The sequence below is a fragment of the Syngnathoides biaculeatus genome, chromosome 7 (genome assembly GCF_019802595.1).
Source record: "Syngnathoides biaculeatus isolate LvHL_M chromosome 7, ASM1980259v1, whole genome shotgun sequence".
NCBI classification, from domain to species: Eukaryota; Metazoa; Chordata; class Actinopteri; order Syngnathiformes; family Syngnathidae; genus Syngnathoides; species Syngnathoides biaculeatus.
Window position 1 is genome coordinate 17,191,674 of NC_084646.1, and position 17,931 is coordinate 17,209,604.

Sequence of the window (17,931 nt, forward strand, 5' to 3'; positions counted from 1 at the left end):
GAATACTTTAAATTTGCTCTGAAATTAATAAAATATCAACTTTCTTAAATGTCACCACCGCATACAATGTTTTTTTTTTTTTTTTTTTTTTTTTTACATTTTAACCCATTTTAAGAACAAAGGTGATGTTCAGAACTGTGGAAACTACAGAGGAATAAAAATGATGGAGCCACACAATGAAGTTATGGGAAAGAGTAGTGGAGGCTAGACTCAGGACAGAAGTAAGTATCTGCGAGCAACAGTATGGTTTCAGGCCTAGAAAGAGTATCACAGATGCATTATTTGCCTTGAGGATGCTTGTGGAAAAGTACAGACAAGGTCAGAAGGAGCTACATTGTGTCTTTGTGGATCTAGAGAAAGCCCATGACAGACAGCGTGCCAGGTTTGGTGTGGCAGAGAAATATGTTAGAACAGTACAGGACATGCATGGGGGCACCAGAACAGCGTTGAGATGTGCTGTAGGTGCGTCAGAAAAATTTAAAGGTAAAGTGTCATCCTATAAACATTCTAAAATAGATATTGTAATGAAAAATACATATAACATTATTTTCTTCAATGTCTATATGAAAAAATAAATGTGAGGGGAGAGCGCGTCGTCCATGTGCAAAGTTGCAGAAGTGTCATTCTCCGACATCCAAGTAGTCACCATATTGGCTGCATCCTCTGTCCGTGACGTCACCCAGACATTCACCAATGAAAACACGCGGTGGACCCTACTATGGGAGATGAACACAGCCCTTCTGATACGGGAGCTCTTTTCGAAAAGGAGAACACCACACAACTGAGTGAAGTTACTGGGGCAATATTACACTATTGTTTCGAGCCAAATTCAGATGATATGCGATCACGGCCAAACCGAATCCCCGTCCGATCCACTTCCGCGGCGGAGATGATCCATCGCGGCTCATCGCAGCCGGCCGGTGTCGCTCATTTTCGGAGCCGTGGTGGCTTTTAATGGAGCCGAGCCGTGCTGCTTTAGGGGGTTGTTCATAGCCGCTGCAGTACGCGATGAACAACACTGTCGAGCCAGGGCGCTTTACTGCGTTGTCGTGGCACGCGGCTGAGTGCTGCATTGGTGCTGCTTTCTTCAGAGCCGCCGCTGGCGTAGCAACGCAGCAGACCAACGCCGTCCAACTCGCACATAAACACATTTCGTACACGGATCTTTTGTTACGTTATGAGAGACGGATTACGTGGTCCACCCCAAACTATTATTTCTTTAACTACCTGTATACACACCTACCTGTCATTTGGAACTCACAAAGCTCTCAATTTTTCACGACGAACCGGGTCTCTTGCAAACTTATGAAGGAAGGGTAAATCCATTCTCCTGAGTTTTCAAGTAATGTCCAGCAATGCAACGAGACGGCATTTTGGCTAACACGAAGGAACAACGACCTACCTTCCCGGAGGTAAAACTAATGGAAACAAACGAGTCCACTCGAGAGCAGGTCTGTCCTTTACGTCACTTCCTGCTTCTTCTCAAAAACAAATCCCTCGAGAGGATTTTCATGGCGGGAGTTACAAAAAGCTGTCTACGTCAAAAACTGTTTTGTGGTGAAAACATGCATGGGTCAATATCGTGAGAGAAGACATGAGGGCAGTGGGGTGTGGAAGAGGAGGATGCACGAGATAGGCTCAGATGGAAAAAGATGACACGGTGTGGCGACTCCTTAGGGGACAAGAAAAAAGAAAAAGAAGAAGAAGGGCTGCCAAGATTAGTTGACTCGTCACGACTATATTTGTTATGACCCATCGATGCAGGAAAGGACCCAAATGTAGGACTCCGGAGATGCAGAGGCAGTTTGGGAAAAGCGTTTATTCGGGAATCAGGCAGAAAGTCAACTGGAGCAGCGGTAACCAGGACCTCAGGTGTAGAAGGGAGGTCACCGGGTAAGCAGGGATCTGTACACCGGATATCAGTTGGAGAGAGCAGCAGTCTCAAAGACGTCAAGCTTACGGGGTTAGTCGGAGGACACGGGGAGGTCGGTACACAAGGGTTCAGGATCAGGAAACGAGGAAGTGTGGGAACAAGGCATGCATGGCAACGATCCGTCTGCTGGGTCCTATACATACACTGGGGTTAATTATCAACGATGAGGCACAGGTGTGTGCCTCCTAATCAACGAAGGTGTGTAGGGGACCTGCACAGCCAGGGCTGGGACTGGCAGGACCATGACAATATTGTTGATCAAAATAGTTGACAATATAATAGTCAATGTCACTGTTTTTGTTAAGATTTATTTAATCCAAAAAAGTCTGAAATCTCCGTGCTGTTCATCTATTGTCTACGCTGTGGTCGTTATGCACATACTCACTATTGGTAATTCAGGGTTTGTTTGATGGGTTTATTGTTCCACATTCAGGGATCAGGCAGGCGGTCAGGTGCAGCAGCTGTAGTCAGGGCGTCGGGCGTAGAGTGCATGTCAGCGGGCAGGCAGGAGTCGGTACACGGGAGATCGATCAAAGCAGGCAGGAGTATCAAAGGAGTCAGGGTTATGCGGTCAGTCGGAGGTCGGTACACACGGGAAAACGATCAGAGATACGGGAGTGCTGGAACGGGGCATGAACCGCAACGATCTGGCCTGGACCAGTCGTCCCCATGGTCCTATATACACCAGGGCCAATCAGCGAGCATGAGGCGCAGGTGTGTGCCTCCCACACGCGCAGCCAGGGCTGGACCGGCAGGATCATGACAGTACCCGCCTTCTAAGGCACGGCTCCCAGACGTGCCTAAACGAAAGAAACACAGAGACAAGAATTAACACATCCAGGGGTGGGTGGAAGGGGGTCCGGAGGAGTGCACGCCCCCCCCTAACCCTAGTCTGGTGGCCATCCAGGCCACCAAACGCGAGGCGTCCGGGTGGACAGGTCAGGAGGACGACCCGGACCCCAAGCACCAGGATCCCCACAGGGCAATTCGGGTGGACGACCTCGGTGAGGAAGCAAACGGCGAAGCAGGAAACAGACCAAGGCATGCCACTGCTCCGGACGAGGACCTCCCACGCCGTGGTTGCGAGACGACGGTCGCCACCGAGGCTTGGTCAGGAGGCAGCCGTGGATCGGTTGCCGCCGAGGCTCGGTCACGAGGCAGCCAGAGATCAGTTGCCGCCGAAGTCTGGTCACGAAGCGGTCGGGAATCATCCGGAGCGGAGGACAGCGGAGAGAAGAACCAAAGCCATGACCGCCACAATCACCGTCACAGCCATCCCGAGAACCCTCCAGCTCTGGGGTGGCTCATCAGAACTCCCCAGCTCCTGTCGCCGTCGAGACAGGGGCGTGGGACGCCGGTACTCCTGGACAGGAACGTGAGGCGGCTGGGGAACCGTCACCTCCTCCTGGACGGCAACGTGAGAAGGTGGCGGCGCCATCGCCACTTCCTCCAGAACGGCAACGTGAGAAGGCGGTGGCAGCATCGCCACCTCCTCCTAGACGGCAACGTGAGCAGGTGGCGGCCCCATCGCCACCTCCTCCTGGACGCGTGTTTTCTTTTCCTAAGATGATCAGAGGAAAACCGCGCCCCCAAGCCATTTGATTGGTCCCTGCAACACCCTCTTCTTCTCTTGGCTGCTTCTGCCTATTTGGCACCGAATGCACTACACTCGACACCATCGGTCACCGAGGGAAATGCATCCCCGACGGATGCTGAACACCTGCTGAACACTGTGAAACAAGGGGAAGAGGTACAAGTTGGAGGTGGTATTTCGCGCCAGTAGGACACAGTCATTATTCACAGCAACATCATGCCGCGGTGTTTACACTGCAAGTAGTCAGAAAGTGGGAACACCAATTGTCAAACTTTGGAGGTAAGGACTACACTTAATGCTCTCATAATATTAACCTTCAAGTAGATAGGTTTACATTGTGATAGCTAATTAACTGCATGCACTTTGCTATGCATACGGCCGTTTGCAAAAGTGCATGTTTTCTTCAGAAACCAAATATGGTTTCCTTGCAGGATTCAGGGATTATTGTGCCATGATTGAAGTATGTTAAATAGAAACTATGATTGAATTGTGTTTGATGGGCTGTGGATGGTCGTAGAGATGGATGCTTAAACTACTGAGGTAAAGTTCGTGTTGTAACTTGAGCTATTCTTTTTTTTTTCTTCCAGAAACTGCTATCTGAGGGCTATGAACATTTAGTCTGCACATATCAAAACATTGCTGAAGGACAATTTAGGGCCCAAATTAAATTACTACCGAAGTCGAGGTACACAAATGGCTTGAATATTTCCAATCATCCTCCCTGCTGACATGGAGGAAGTCTAAAACATCATTTTATTATTAGTATTAGTAGTAGTAATAGTAGTAGCAGCAGTGGTAGTATAGCACCATGCATGACAGCAAACACAACTCAAAGTGGAGCAGCATTAATGCGTTTAGGGCTGTGATAATCATATTATCCATTGTTTTGGAATAGTGCGGATAATCAATATGATTTTCTTTCAGCCACCGAAGGAGGCGCACTTGAGGTAAAAGCGAGGGACTTTGCAGGGACCAATCAAATGGAGTGGGGGCGCGGTTTTCCCCTGATCATCTTAGGAAAAGAAAACTCGCCTCCTGGACGGGAACGTGAGAAGGCGGCGGCGCCATCGCCACCTCCTCCTGGACGGGAACGTATGGGCGTGCCAGTCGCGGTCGGAGCAGGAACTGGGGGCGACCGCGGACCGGTCGCCGACGAAGCAGGAGCGTGGAGTGGCCGCGGACCGGTTGCCACCGGTACTCCTGGATACGGATGAGAAGCGGCTGCGGAGACGTCGCCACCTCCTGGACAGCAACGTGGGGCGGTGGCGGATCGGTCTCTACTGCCACGTGAGCTCTGCTCGGCACCGGATCAGTGGCCATCACCGCGTGAGCCTGCAGTGAAACAGCCAAAACTGCGAGGGAGGACAAGAGCACAGTGGGTGTTAGAGAGGAAGATGCACGAGATAGGCTTAGATGGAAAAAGACGACACGCTGTGGTGACAAGCCAAAACAAAAAGAAGAATCCCAACCAATAGGATCTGACTTGCAAAAGTCGAAAATGGAAAGACAATTATAAAGTCAGTCTTAATACGTCTTAAAACAGTATCTGTAGAGATGTAAGGTTATTGGATTCACTCCATAGAATATAATATAATAAGTTTCTGAACAATAGTGAAAGGATCTTTCAGGTATCGGCCCTTACGTATTTATAATTCTTGATTTTTTTTGTAGTTTCACTTTAACTCCCTACATTTGAAAACCGGTATCTTTATCAAAATGGACTTGTTATTTTAACCTCCACAAATGATGGCCCCATGTTTTTTTGTTTTTTAAGGCATAAATAATAAGGTGGAACGGTGGGTCAGCTGGTAAAGCGTTGGCCTCACAGTTCTGAGGACCCGGGTTCAGTCAACGGCCCCGCCCGTGTGGAGTTTGCATGTTCTGCCAGTGCCTGCGTGGGCTTTCTCCGGGCACTCCGGTTTCTTCCAACATCCGACAAACAAGCAACATTAATTGGATACTCTAAATTGCCCGTTGGTGTGATTGTGAGTGCGACTGTTTGTCTCTATGTGCCCTGCGATTGTCTGGCAACCAGTTGACGGTGGACCCCAACTCCTGCCCGTTGACGGCTGAGATAGGCTCCAGCACTTCCTGCGACCCTTGCAAGGATAAGCGACTAAGAAAATGGATGGATGGATGGATAACAGAGTGGGTACTAATGTGTACATCCATGGGCGAAAACCTGACACTCCACATGGAGGATCGTGACTCACTGAAGATATTCCCCATCCATGGCCTTATAGAGGAATGTTGGCTGCATGATCAGTAGAGGTGTCCTGTAGCGGATGTAGATTCTGAAATTCTTTTTTTTTTTTCTTTAAATAAAGGTTAGTCAATCTGTATTTTCCAGTTGTAATCATGACCCAAGTCAAAAGTGTAATAGTACATTACCATAAACGAGGAGAAAAAAAGTTTTACTTTAGTCCTTGGTCCTTCGGACCACACATAACCCAGAAAATCCCAACTGTGAGGCAGACATTTTCATCTTTTAAACCCTATAAGTGGCCACACCAACGGTTTCCTACTGTTAAATATGTGACCCCTGTCGGTGGAAAAAAAACCAAAACCCTACCACTCCAGCGGTAATGGCCTTCCGCTTCACGTTGACTCTCCAGTTCTTTCTCTTGTGATCTACATTTTACATACTCTACGGCCTTATTTGGGTAGAGAGTACATAAAGGAGTCGAAAAGTTGTTTTCGTCATTTAACGTTGATTCCGCTTCAAAGAAACCAGTTAAGCACCGCCCAATGATTCTGTCATTGCAATGGAACCAATCGCACCCAGCATATTTAAAACGCACACAAAGGAGCGCACGATTCGAGAGCGAGCGGGGGCTGCAAGGCGGGGCTAAAGGAAGTCGGCGGAACGGGAAACGGGAAACGATGGGCACCAACAAGTTTTCGAGTTATGAGCTAGAAATATAGTTCCCAATATCTTGAGGTGGAACGAAAGGATAAAATGAGACTCCGTTCGAAGAGAACCGTGGCGCCCTACACCGAAACGCCGCGAAAAACCCGCCAGCGGTGTCGCAGCAATGCCACACCAACAATGAGACGAACTCGTCTGTCGGTACCAGAAAAAGCATTAGAAGACAAGGTAAAGTCAATTCTTGTTGGCATGTTTTCCTTGACATTGCCTTAATATAAGGTACTCCCGTGTATTCAGGTACAACTTGACTTTACCAAATTTAACGGCGTCAGCATTGCTAGGTAGCTAATAGCTCGTATGCTAATATTGTGGTCTGGGGAAGAGCTCGGCCGCGAAGTTACTTTGGCATGCTTGGCCTTTACTGAACAGATATTCAAATCGACTTTTTTAGCTCAATACTATCCTAAATAGAGGAACAAGCGCACTTTAAGTTCCATTGCATTTCGTTGTTTCCGTGTAAATAACACGTTTAAGTCCAGCGGCCTGGTTATTCGATTTCCATGTACGCGTTCTGTTTTTGTTAGGACGTGCAATTCAATGGATTCCCTTCATTAGGGACGTGTGCCGCAAAAACAAGGCTGCGTTGACACGCAAGTGGCCTTTTAGGGGGTTGTTTTGTTGTCATCCTTTTGGTAGAATTGCGAGGATTAGTTGAGCCCCATGTCCTGTGGACTTGGGCAGAGTTTAAATGGGCCAGCACCACGTGAGAGGATCCTAGTAAGTAGGTCAACATGCATGCTGCGCGGTGGTAATACTGTCCTCACATACTGGCGAGTTCAGGCACGTGGCGGTCATATTTTATGCGTGTCTGTACACAACAGATTTACTCAAGATAAAAGCTTCAACTGCGCCGTTGCAAATTCATTTTGGCGTGAACAGGGTTACAGCATAGCCTAGATGTCATGCATCAAATATGTTCAATCCACGAAACTACAATGTATATAATGCACCCTTTAAAATAAACTTGAGTCTTTCTCTATCACAAATAGTTTAATTGTGCAGGTTACATGTTTAATGTGCCACTGACACGTAAAGCATGATTTTTCGCATGTTTTTAATTTTAAAAAAGGCAGCCGGGATCGACCCATCTGTTTTTTCACCACATGTCATGATGTTGTTGTATATGGATTTTTGAATCTCCCGCCGTGAAAATCCTCTCAAGGCATTTGTGTTGGAGAAGAAGCAGGAAGTGATGTTCTTTACAGGAGTGGGGTCGAGTGTTTATATTGGTTTAGACCTATTGTACCGGTGGAAAAAAATCCCCCCCCCCCAGCCAAAATGGCTGGGTTCGAGTCCCAAGTGGAGCCCCCACCTTTTTCTCCACTTCCACGGTTACATTTTTAACTCAACTCAAAAAGACTAGCAGTGCAGTAACTCGTTTTTGCAAGCTTATTATAATGAAACAAAAAATACAGATTTTGAGACATGCATTGCATCCACACACGAGTATTGTGCTTGGCTGCTAGATTAGCTTTGCTGATACGAGATAGCCGCAGTTGTCGCTGTTTGGTTGATAACTGGTCATTTTTCTCGCACTGATTCTTGATCGCAGCTGGCAGTCGAAAGCGACTCTTTACAACGCCCGTTTGAGCAAAAGATAACATAGCGGTGCGCCCCATTCATAGACCTTTCTGAAATGATTCCTGGTTAGTTATGTGAATTCACCAAACCAAGATGGCGCCCGCGCTCTAAATTGGAAGGTGTGTGACGTCAGTCGAAAACAGTCTATGACTGGATTGTGCTCAAACACTCTGGAGGATGGATTCACTCTTCACACTTTTCCAAAACACCTGGTTCGTTGTGAAAATTGGATTGCACAGGTGCAAAGGACGAGAGCTTTGTGGGTTCTAAATGAAAGGGAGGTGGGTGTAGAGGTATTTAAAAAAAAAAAAAAGTTGTAGGGGCCTGATTTTTCTCACAGTTTACAGCATATGTTACTTGTGAATTTAGATCTCCTTCAAACCAGCAACATATAACAAAGCACTTGTATTTTGTTTAAGACAATTTAAGCACACACACACGCAATACAACACAAAACAATAAAATTACAAAGACAGTTTAGTAGCGTTTAACATGAATTAACTAGACTTCCAGTCACCAAACTCAAACAACTTCTCCAAAAGCAGCCATAATAAAAAGCTCCGTCGGCGTCCAACGATGAAATCCTCTCAGAATGTAACGAATGAACCGCGGCATGTCGCCGCAGTTAGCTGTTTCACCCGATGTGGAGATGGGCCGGGCCGGAAGGCTGTCTGGCCCGTGTTGTCACACTGGTGTGTGTGTGTGGGGGGGGGGGGGGTGAAAGGAGCCACCCCACCTCCACTACCAGCCACCAGTGTCTGGCCACCCCTGATGTACTTGCTTCGCCCGGCATGTTTTTCCCCAGCAGGATTTGGCACCTCCTCACAAAGCTACTACCAATACCTGGCTTATTACCGATGGAATGACAGTACTGTGGTACCTCCTATTTATGAAAATAATCCCTTCCGGAAGTCGTTTCGTAATGTGGATTTTCGTTTTATTTATTTTTTTAATAGAAGCACATTTTACATGTAAACAGTCTAATTCGTTCCATGCCAACTGAAACACCCCCCCCCCCCCACACACACACACACAAGCTGCAAAAAATAAGCATTCAAAGTACATAGTTAATACAAATTATGTTCATTTACCTTTGGCATTGGGCGACTATGCTTGAAGAAAAGTGTGGCTGACAAGCAAAAGGCATTGTAGGGGACAGCAGAGGAGGCAAACGTTTGACAGCTGAGACAAAACATACGTACAAATGTACGCACCCACACCACATAGTTCCCTAATGTTTCTTGGGGCCAATGGTGAATAACGAATTAAAAAAAAAAAACTCACCAAAAAATTAAATTTTTTTTTTTCCGATATGTGCTCCTGTGATTCAAAGGGAAACGCAAAGCATCATGGGTAAAGATTGGCCTCCCTACTTGCCAGGAAGATGCTACAGCCATACCAATGGAAGAGCACACAAACTAAGATACAGGATGTTAACGTTCAGTTGAAATTGGGGGCTGTGAATCCAGCGCCTATTTTTCTTTTTTATCCTGAATTTCTTTTGTAACTAGAGACAATATTTTTCAGAGAAGACACTTCATAACCTAAATTTTTCATTACTAGAGACGTTCCTAAGTAGAGGTACCACTTTACTTGATTGGCCAAAAACTCGTGATTTGAACCCTACTGAAAATGTATTGAGTATTGATGAGAGACCGGAACCCTGAAGGCCTATGGCTGACTGTAATTCAGAAATAGAATAGCTTTAAATTACCCAATTCTATGCTGGATACATATGCTTTTTTATATTTGACACTACAAAGAACCAATCCACACTGCTCCAAACTTACCTGAATACTTGGGTTTGACTAGACGACTTGGTCATTGTGGTTAAAATTATTTGAAATGTAAAGAAGCTGCCAATGCTAAATGAGAATGTGTCCTTAAACAGGTTGAGGAGAGGTGTGATGCTGAACATGTCCCCACAATGACGAGGCGCCTGCTGCCCCGTGGGCGGCCAAGAAAAAGAGCAATTGCTGCAGATGACAAAGAAACAGGTGATTGTCCACCCCCTTTGAAATTATGATTGATTGCACTGTGCATGTTTTCTGATGGATTTGTTTTTAACTTGCTTACAATGTTTAAGATTCCTCCTTCAAGACACCACTTCGGTCCACTTTGCGCCATGAGCACATACTTTCTGAGATGGACCCAGTCTCTCCTCATAATTCAGCAGCCAGGAAAAGCTCCACCCCCATTGTTCGATTCCTCACGCCTAGTAAAGAGAGTAAGTAGAAGCTACTGATTGTGGTTCCTTAAACAATCTTTCATTCCAAATTTAAGGCACAATATCAGGCCGCAGTATCTTCCTGTTGGCTCTTGGTGCGTAAGCACCTTCTACTAATGCATCATGAAAGGGATAACAATGTAAAGACTGAATCTGTCCCACCAATCCATTTTATATTTTTATTCAATGCCATAAACTTGATGTCTCTTATTATTTTTGACAACCGATAAGGGTTTGTCATACCTGTTTTCATCTTGGGCCACATCATGTTTTTCACCAAGGGGTTGTCCTGAATGAAACCCATATAAATGTACAATCGCTCTTGATGTGCTGATTTTGGGCTAAAAATGGCTTCTAAGGGGCATTTTCACTTTATCGCTGAAAGGCTACAGGATGGTGTAATGATGCAAGAAAAAAAAAAACTGGGCCAGTGCGCGCTTCTCTGGATTGACCTCGGTGAGCCACCAAAGAGGTGGCATAATCTGTGGGTGTCTCTCGCTGTTTAGTGGCTACGATACTTTGTCAAAATGTCTTAATTAGCGTTGCGCAACACTTAAACTACAAATCTGCATACCTCAAAATAACTTTTTTTTTTTTTTTTAAAGTCTATGCAAAGCTGTCAATAGATGTATTGATTGTGTTCTATTCTCATGGGATCAGGTCTGAACTGTTCTGGTTTTCTTAGACATTTTGCCCATCCAAGGAGGCTTCATCAGTTCATGCAACAAGTCTCAATTAGGACTCACTAGCCTGAGCTGTTTTGGATAAAGTTAGTTTTTGCTCAAAGTATTACAGATGGCAAGGTCAATTCCTTTTTTTTTTTTTTTTTTGTATACTAAAGACATTTGGGTTTTAAATCAAAAGATTAATGACCCAGAACTTTAGAATTTCAGCTTTCAATTTCATAGTATTTAAATCTAGAGGTGTTCAACAACTGTTTGACCCCATCCACTTTTAATGTGAGCAAAAGTATTGGAACAAACAAATGATATGGTTCAACTGGTTAAATTGAAGATTACGATTTCGGTCCATATTATCTGACGAAATAACTACTTTCAAAATATATTTAACAGAAAAGGTAGCGTACATGCAATATTTGCTTTAGTGGGCCATATACAATGATTTGATGAGCAATATCTATCCCCAGAGCATTCAGTCTGACACCTGTGATGTATCGCAGATGGTACTATGTCTGTATGGGCCATTGACTTGATTGGCTGGAGATATGGTGTTGAAATTTAAAAAAAAAAAAAAAAAAAATCAGCCCACTGAGGACAACCCGAGTGCCGACACCCCTGAAATAATTTCATTGGCACAAGACCTGTAATAAACAAACTTTATATGCCCATAAAGGCTAAATGGTGAGACTCTTAATGTGAGCCTCAAATCCACCAATTTGATGATGATCAAATTTATTTTCTTGTACTCTGTTCCTCGGTTGTTGACTGAAATTAATTAATGGTGGAAACATTTTATATGTGGCTGTCAAGGCAACTATTGTCCAAATTCATCTTTTTTTTTCCCCCTCCTTCTCCAGATTACAGTAGTCCAGTAAGAAGTGTGATGCTGAGCCCAGAGCAAGGGGTGTTTGGTTATGGCTCCATTGACCTGATGGGAGATGATGATGACCACATCTTTAGTCCGTAAGTGCTACTCTCAATCAGTTTACGTATTTAAAGCTTCCATGTCTATAAATTGCAGTGTGGGTTTGTCCCATATCTAATCTAATCTAACCTCATCGTTTCCACATGATGTCTGAACAACAGTTGACTTTCTGCTTGATGTTAAGAGATTTTTTTTTTTTTTTTCCTCCCGCCCCCCAAAAAAAATCAGCTTCACTTTCATCAAGAATCTTCCATCACGGTCACAGTATTCCCAGCCCAGACTTCCAGACATCCCTCCTAAGACCAGAAGCACCCCAGAGGCCACGCTTGTGCTTGACTTGGTGAGTTCAATCCTATGAAATTCTCTACTATTCCTGCTACAACTAGGTCCTCCTACACAATTACCTTTGGCCTAAATGTGACCAGGCTACAGCTTCCTTAGATGGGATTTCTTTCAGCAGTCTTCATGTGGTTGTCTTAACGCTTCTTTATACTGATCTCATGGCGACTGCCTTGTGTGCTGTTTGTCTTTTTGATTGTGTGCAACACACATACACGCACTTTTTTTTTTTTTTAATTTGTGAAATGAGTTTGGGGAAATGATGCAACATGTTTTTCCACACTTGGATTTGGGGATCCTCTTCTATTCCTCCTTCCAGATTCTTTGCAGTTCTATCAGGTTGGATGGTGAATGTTGCATAGCCATTTTCAAGTCCCTCCAGAGATACTCAATTGGGTTTAAGTCTGGCTGGACCCTTCAAGAACAGTCATGGAGTTGTTCTGAAGCCACTCCCTTGTTTTAACTTGTGTGCTTAGGGTCATTGTCTTTTTGGAAGGTGAGCCTTAGCCCCAGTCGGAGTTCCTAAGCGCTCTGGTGAAGGTTTGCATCCAGGATATCCCAGTACTGGCCGCCTTCATATTTTCTTCGTTTATGTGCGTGCATCTGGGAAAAACTCAGCGCAGCATGATGCTGCCACCATCATTGTTGGGATTGTATTGGACAGGTGATGAGCAATGCATGTCTGTTTTTGAACATCCATTTACATAGTTCATGGCTTCTAGGTGGCTGTAGTTCAGTAAGTAGAGCATGTCATCCAGATTCAACTTTTGGCTAAGACTGTCTGCACATGGAAGTATCTCTGGGTAAAACACAGAACCCTCATTTGCTCCCTGTGGGTCTGGCAGCAGTTTGCATGGCAACAGTTGCCCACTGGTGAATGAATGTGTGTGCGTGTGAATGTGAAGCTTTGTAAAGCACTTTGGCCACTGATGGTATAGATAAAGCGCTATATACCTGTAAGTGCATTTTATTTACCATTTCTATAGAAGTGGGCTGCATTTTCTCCTCAATGGGAAATGAGGTCTCGGGGCAACAACATTTGAGACCTATCAGTATACCTGTTTTAAACTGAAGCACAGTTGTGAACGTTATCCAGTAGCCACAATGTAAAAATAACATTTGTAATCTTTTTGGTTTCAGGAGGAAACGTTGATGTTCAGCTCTCTGAATATGATTGACAATGCTGAATACACTTTCCAAACAGTTTTTCAGGATCATCAGTACAAGGTGAAATAAAATTGATTGGTACCATGTCATGTTGCGCAAGTTTTAATCTTGTATTTTTTTTTTATACATCTTTTGATAAACATCAGACAAAAAGACAGTTCCAATATTACACAATTAGGATTAGAATAGGGTGTCAGCGGTCTTCCCGATGCTTCTGAAGGGCCCAAGGTAGCCTGGCCCATTTAACTGCTGAGGGAAAAACCTCTGCAGACGTTTTGTGTTAATTAGCTGAAAATGTTGGGACACAGGGAGCCTACAATATTGAACGATGTCATGATATTCTAATTTTGTCAAAATTACCACATTTAAACAAAGGCTTGATTTGTTTCATTATTTGAAACAATTTGTAAATGGACAGTCCTCCAATATTTTTTGGGTGCATAGCTGTATTCTGATTTTGGTAAATAAGGGTCCTTTTAAGACAAAGCAACTGACTGGCGGTATTAATTTGCATTGATTAATTTGCATGAATATGTTATGGCTGCCCAGAGAGCTGTATTGGATTTAAGTAATTTAACTAAACATTTGTCTGCCCTGATTCTGTGTTATTAACAGGTTTACATGATCCTACGACCACATGTGAAGGAGTTCCTGCAATCTGTGGCAAAAGCATACGAGGTGTGTCTCTGTACATTGGCTCTATAATTGTTTGTACTGCTTGTTCTCACCTAGGCAGTCTCCCATTGTTTAAAGTCAAAATGTTGTAGACCTTCCTTATGTTCTCTAGTTTATAATTTGTGTTCGAGTCTGTATCTCTCAAACTAAATTTGATATCCATTAGAAGTAAAGACTGTAGTGGGGAGGCGGTATGGCAGAGCTAATGTGTTGATAGCCAGCAGCAGATCCTTTTCACTTGTCCAGTGCTTAAGTGCAATGAGTATGGAAACAGGGGTGAAACGATCCCATAGAATTCTGAGTGGTGACATACCAGCCGAGACGGGAGTCAGTAGGCTTTGCCGGCTGAGTGGAGTGAAACGCTGCAATATGTGTTAGTTGTTGGAAAACAAAGCCCTAACTTGGCTTTTTTAAGGGGGAGGAGGAGGTGATGCGGACACAAAAACGGCAGTGTGGGGGAATATCTCATCTGACATAATTTTACGGTAGCATTTCAGTTGATTTTGTTCATGAGCTTTCTTGTTCTAGGAAGCGCGCTTGGATGTGTATTTCAGGCTGAGCAGGAAGCTTTGGAAGAGGTTTTGAAAGGTTCCCGCAGACACATCTCTGTATATATTATTTTCTCTTGGCCCAAAGTTTCGGATCCTGGGACACTGCAATTATCACTTTGTACATTTTACAGTACCAATTACGGCTCAGAAATCACATCGGCACCTCTCCTCCCATTGTAGTTTTTTGTCATCGCCACATGATTGAGAGAGCTGCTATAGTGTGCTATCGTATTTGGTTTTTGCTTCTAATCTGCACAAAAATCAATTGAAATAATTGTCAAAAAGCTTCCCCCCAAAATTTTTTAAATTACAAAAACATAATTGGAACTTTTTTTTTTGGGGGGGGGTGTATTTACTGCTTGCTTTTGACACTTTCCTCCAATTTGAGCATTTATGAATGTGTATTGTTTAGTTGGTGCAAACACAGGCATATCAGATATGTTGCAGGAAATGGCTATAGAAATTGAATCCAGCAGCCATTAAATCCCAGTTGAAAAAAAAAAAAAAAAATTACCCTTGATTTCTGATTCCAAAAGTATTTTGTGTGTAATTATGATGAGGTGCAAAGATTTTCATACTTTCAGTCATAACGGCATTCTCGGGGAAACAGTCACTACAGTGTGCCTCGCAACAAAAAATGAGTTTGATACTCCTTCCCTAGAGCAAGTGCTCCTCACTTGTGCGATAATCTGAGTCAGTAAATATAGATTCAATGTCATGTTTCATGAGTTACTTTATTTTGCAGCTCTTTATTTACACCTGTGCAAAGAAGGAATACGCTGAGAAGATTCTGGACATCCTGGACCCTCAACGGAAACTCTTCCGGTATGACGTCTTGACTCTGCTTTCACTACGCTTTGCGTAATAATAAAGGAAATGAATAACTTCTGGAGTATGGCTACCACCCCACTGATACGGGCCGCCAGGTCCCCGTAGAACCGGTGTCAGAGTTTGGTCCCAGGTTGCTGGCATAAAGTGATATTCTTTTAAGGTGAATGTTGATTGGTGCAGGGCTGCTTTTTTGTCACAGATTCTGTTCGTAGTATTTATGGAGAGAATTTCGAGACGCAACCAAGCAATTGAAGGGATCCGGTTTGGTGGCCTCAGTATTGCATATCTGCCTTTTGCAGATGTAGTTCATTTGGCTTCATCAAGCTGTGAACACTAACCCTCACTAGAGTGCTTTGCAGCTGTGTGTTGGGACGAAAATCAAAACCTCCAATTCTGACCTGATGGTCTTGAGTTGGAAGGGGGCGCAGTGTCCTCTCCAGGTCGGGGGGATGAGTTCCTGACCCAAGTAACTTTTGGTTTTGTTCACGGGGGAGCGAAGAATGGAATGGGAGAGTGACTGGGAGATCAGTGGAGTGTCTGCAGTGATGTGGACTTTGTATCAGTCTGTTGTGGTGAAGAAGCTAAGCCGAAGCTCTCAATTAACCGGTCGATAAACATTTTCCCCTCATCTATGGTTACATGGGTCAGGACCAAAAGAACAAAATCCCAGATACATGTGGCCAAAATGAGTTTCCTCCCCAGGGTGTCCGGGCTCTAATTTAGGATAAGTTCGGTCATCTGGGTGGGGCACATTAGAGCTGCTGCTCCTCCACAGTGAGAGGACCCAGATGAGGTGGTTTGGGCTTCTGATTCAGACCCCTCCCCGGTGTGTGCCGCAGGTATCCCACAGGGAGGTGCTGCAGAAAGTTGCCAAAGAGGAAAATCTGAGTTTCCTGCTGAAGCTCCTGCAGCCTGACATCTGTTTAGTGAAAGAAAATGGATGGAAGGATAAATGAATAAGAGGGACACTCACTCTGCCTCTCCACTGAATTGTTCTTGCAGCCACCGTCTCTATCAGGATGACTGCACCTGTGTCCTCGGCCACTACATCAAAGATCTCAGCATCCTGGGGAGAGATCTCTCCAAGATTGTGGTTTTGGACAACGCACCCCACACCTACCCCTATCATGTCAGTATTGTGCAGATTGACGAGACATGAATGGAGGTTCTGTGATCTGAACCGCCGCTAAGTTGATTGACGTCACTTTAATTCAAGTTGCCGTTTTAATTTTGCAGTTGATGAACACTCTTCCTATCAAGAGTTGGTCTGGTGAGTTAGATGACAGAGAACTCCAGAAGCTCATCCCCTACATGGAGAAACTGTCTGCAGTGGTTCGTCTGTATTATATTGACTACCCACTTTTACTGCTAGTTTGCTCGTAGTACATCAGCATGTTTTTTTTTTTTTTTTGGTAAACCCCCCCCCCCCCCCGTCTCCTGTCAGTTTTGAATAAAAGTCTAGGTTATCTTGTAGCAGCAGCATTTCCACTGTTATATAATCTCGTGTTTGTTCAGGAGGATTTTCGGGAGGTGCTGAAGAAGAGGAAGGATCACTTCCACCGACTGCTGTCGGAGGACTGACATGACCAACCCCCACCACCCACCACCTACTACCCAAAGTGCACCACTTTTACTATTCTGCTTGACTAGCAGCATGTTTGCATTCTTGTTGCTTACCTTCTAAGTAGAATTCTGTTAAGTGGTGGTGGACCTGCACGCTTTGTCTCTCCGGTTTGTTTTTAAGGTAACTCATCCATAATTTAATCTTGCTGCTCATTTTTTTCGCACCACATTTCTCTTGATTCATTCCACGGGGTAATGGACCCAGAGAAGAAATTTGAATTGTAAATAATTGTCCCTTATTTATTGTTTTGGCAAAACTGTTTAATTTTGTTTTAATAGAATAAAACAAACGTTACAGTGGGAAAAGTATGCACTGTATTTTTTTCCGTGTGATCGTGAAATATTTGTAGCGTTTAGCAACACTGCACTTAAACAAACAGCAATGATGCATTTGCTTGAACTCTGAGCTACCGTCACCCCTTCGAACCTGAATGCGATACGCAAGTCATAAATTGTTTGCAGCCTGACACTACAGCTCTTGTCTTTTGGAGTTCTCAGTTGGGTTTTATGCTGTGTCTCTGGTGTTCTCAAAACAAAATCTGTAAAAATTAGTCTTAACTTCCTATGGAGCAGGAAAGAGCTAACAGCAACCTGTGGAATAGATCAGAACCATGCAGCTTATCTTTTTTTTTTTTTTTTAAATGTATTTAACCCTAAAGCACATAGGTGAAATCTGAATTTGGGCAAAAGTGTAATGACTATCCCTGGCCATTTGCCTCGAAATTACTGCTTTTATCTGCATTATATTCCTTATTGTATGCTTGACTTCTACAGTGTGGTGCCCTCTTTCAACATTTCAATATGACAGGCTCATTAAAAGCGCTGCGTGCTGGTCCATTGTTGTGGCAGGCCCATTTTGTAACATGATTACTGTGT

The 17,931-nt window shown here is 44.2% G+C and overlaps 1 protein-coding gene across 2 annotated transcripts; it reads left to right on the top strand.

The window, feature by feature from the left end:
* The first annotated feature begins 6,333 nt into the window (after positions 1-6,333).
* On the top strand, positions 6,334-17,361 carry ctdspl3 (CTD (carboxy-terminal domain, RNA polymerase II, polypeptide A) small phosphatase like 3). 2 transcript variants are annotated; one of them, XM_061825333.1, is made up of 11 exons: positions 6,334-6,624; positions 9,929-10,034; positions 10,124-10,264; positions 11,802-11,907; positions 12,098-12,209; positions 13,349-13,435; positions 13,991-14,053; positions 15,347-15,426; positions 16,435-16,561; positions 16,669-16,764; positions 16,948-17,361. In XM_061825333.1, exons 1-11 carry the CDS (start codon positions 6,487-6,489, stop codon positions 17,011-17,013), a joined length of 1,122 nt encoding a protein of 373 aa, XP_061681317.1. In that variant the 5' UTR covers positions 6,334-6,486; the 3' UTR covers positions 17,014-17,361. The 2 variants fall into 2 exon arrangements, with proteins under 2 accessions (XP_061681317.1, XP_061681318.1); XM_061825334.1 differs by having other exon boundaries at positions 16,669-16,702.
* Positions 17,362-17,931: the final 570 nt, after the last annotated feature.

Excerpts from the sequence above, each read along its gene's own strand:
- ctdspl3 (XM_061825333.1), top strand. The coding sequence starts at position 6,487 with ATGAGACTCCGTTCGAAGAGAACCGTGGCGCCCTACACCGAAACGCCG. Across the intron at positions 6,625-9,928 it reads AAAAAGCATTAGAAGACAAG|GTTGAGGAGAGGTGTGATGC; the intron begins GTAAAGTCAATT and ends GTCCTTAAACAG. Across the intron at positions 15,427-16,434 it reads CCTCAACGGAAACTCTTCCG|CCACCGTCTCTATCAGGATG; the intron begins GTATGACGTCTT and ends TTGTTCTTGCAG.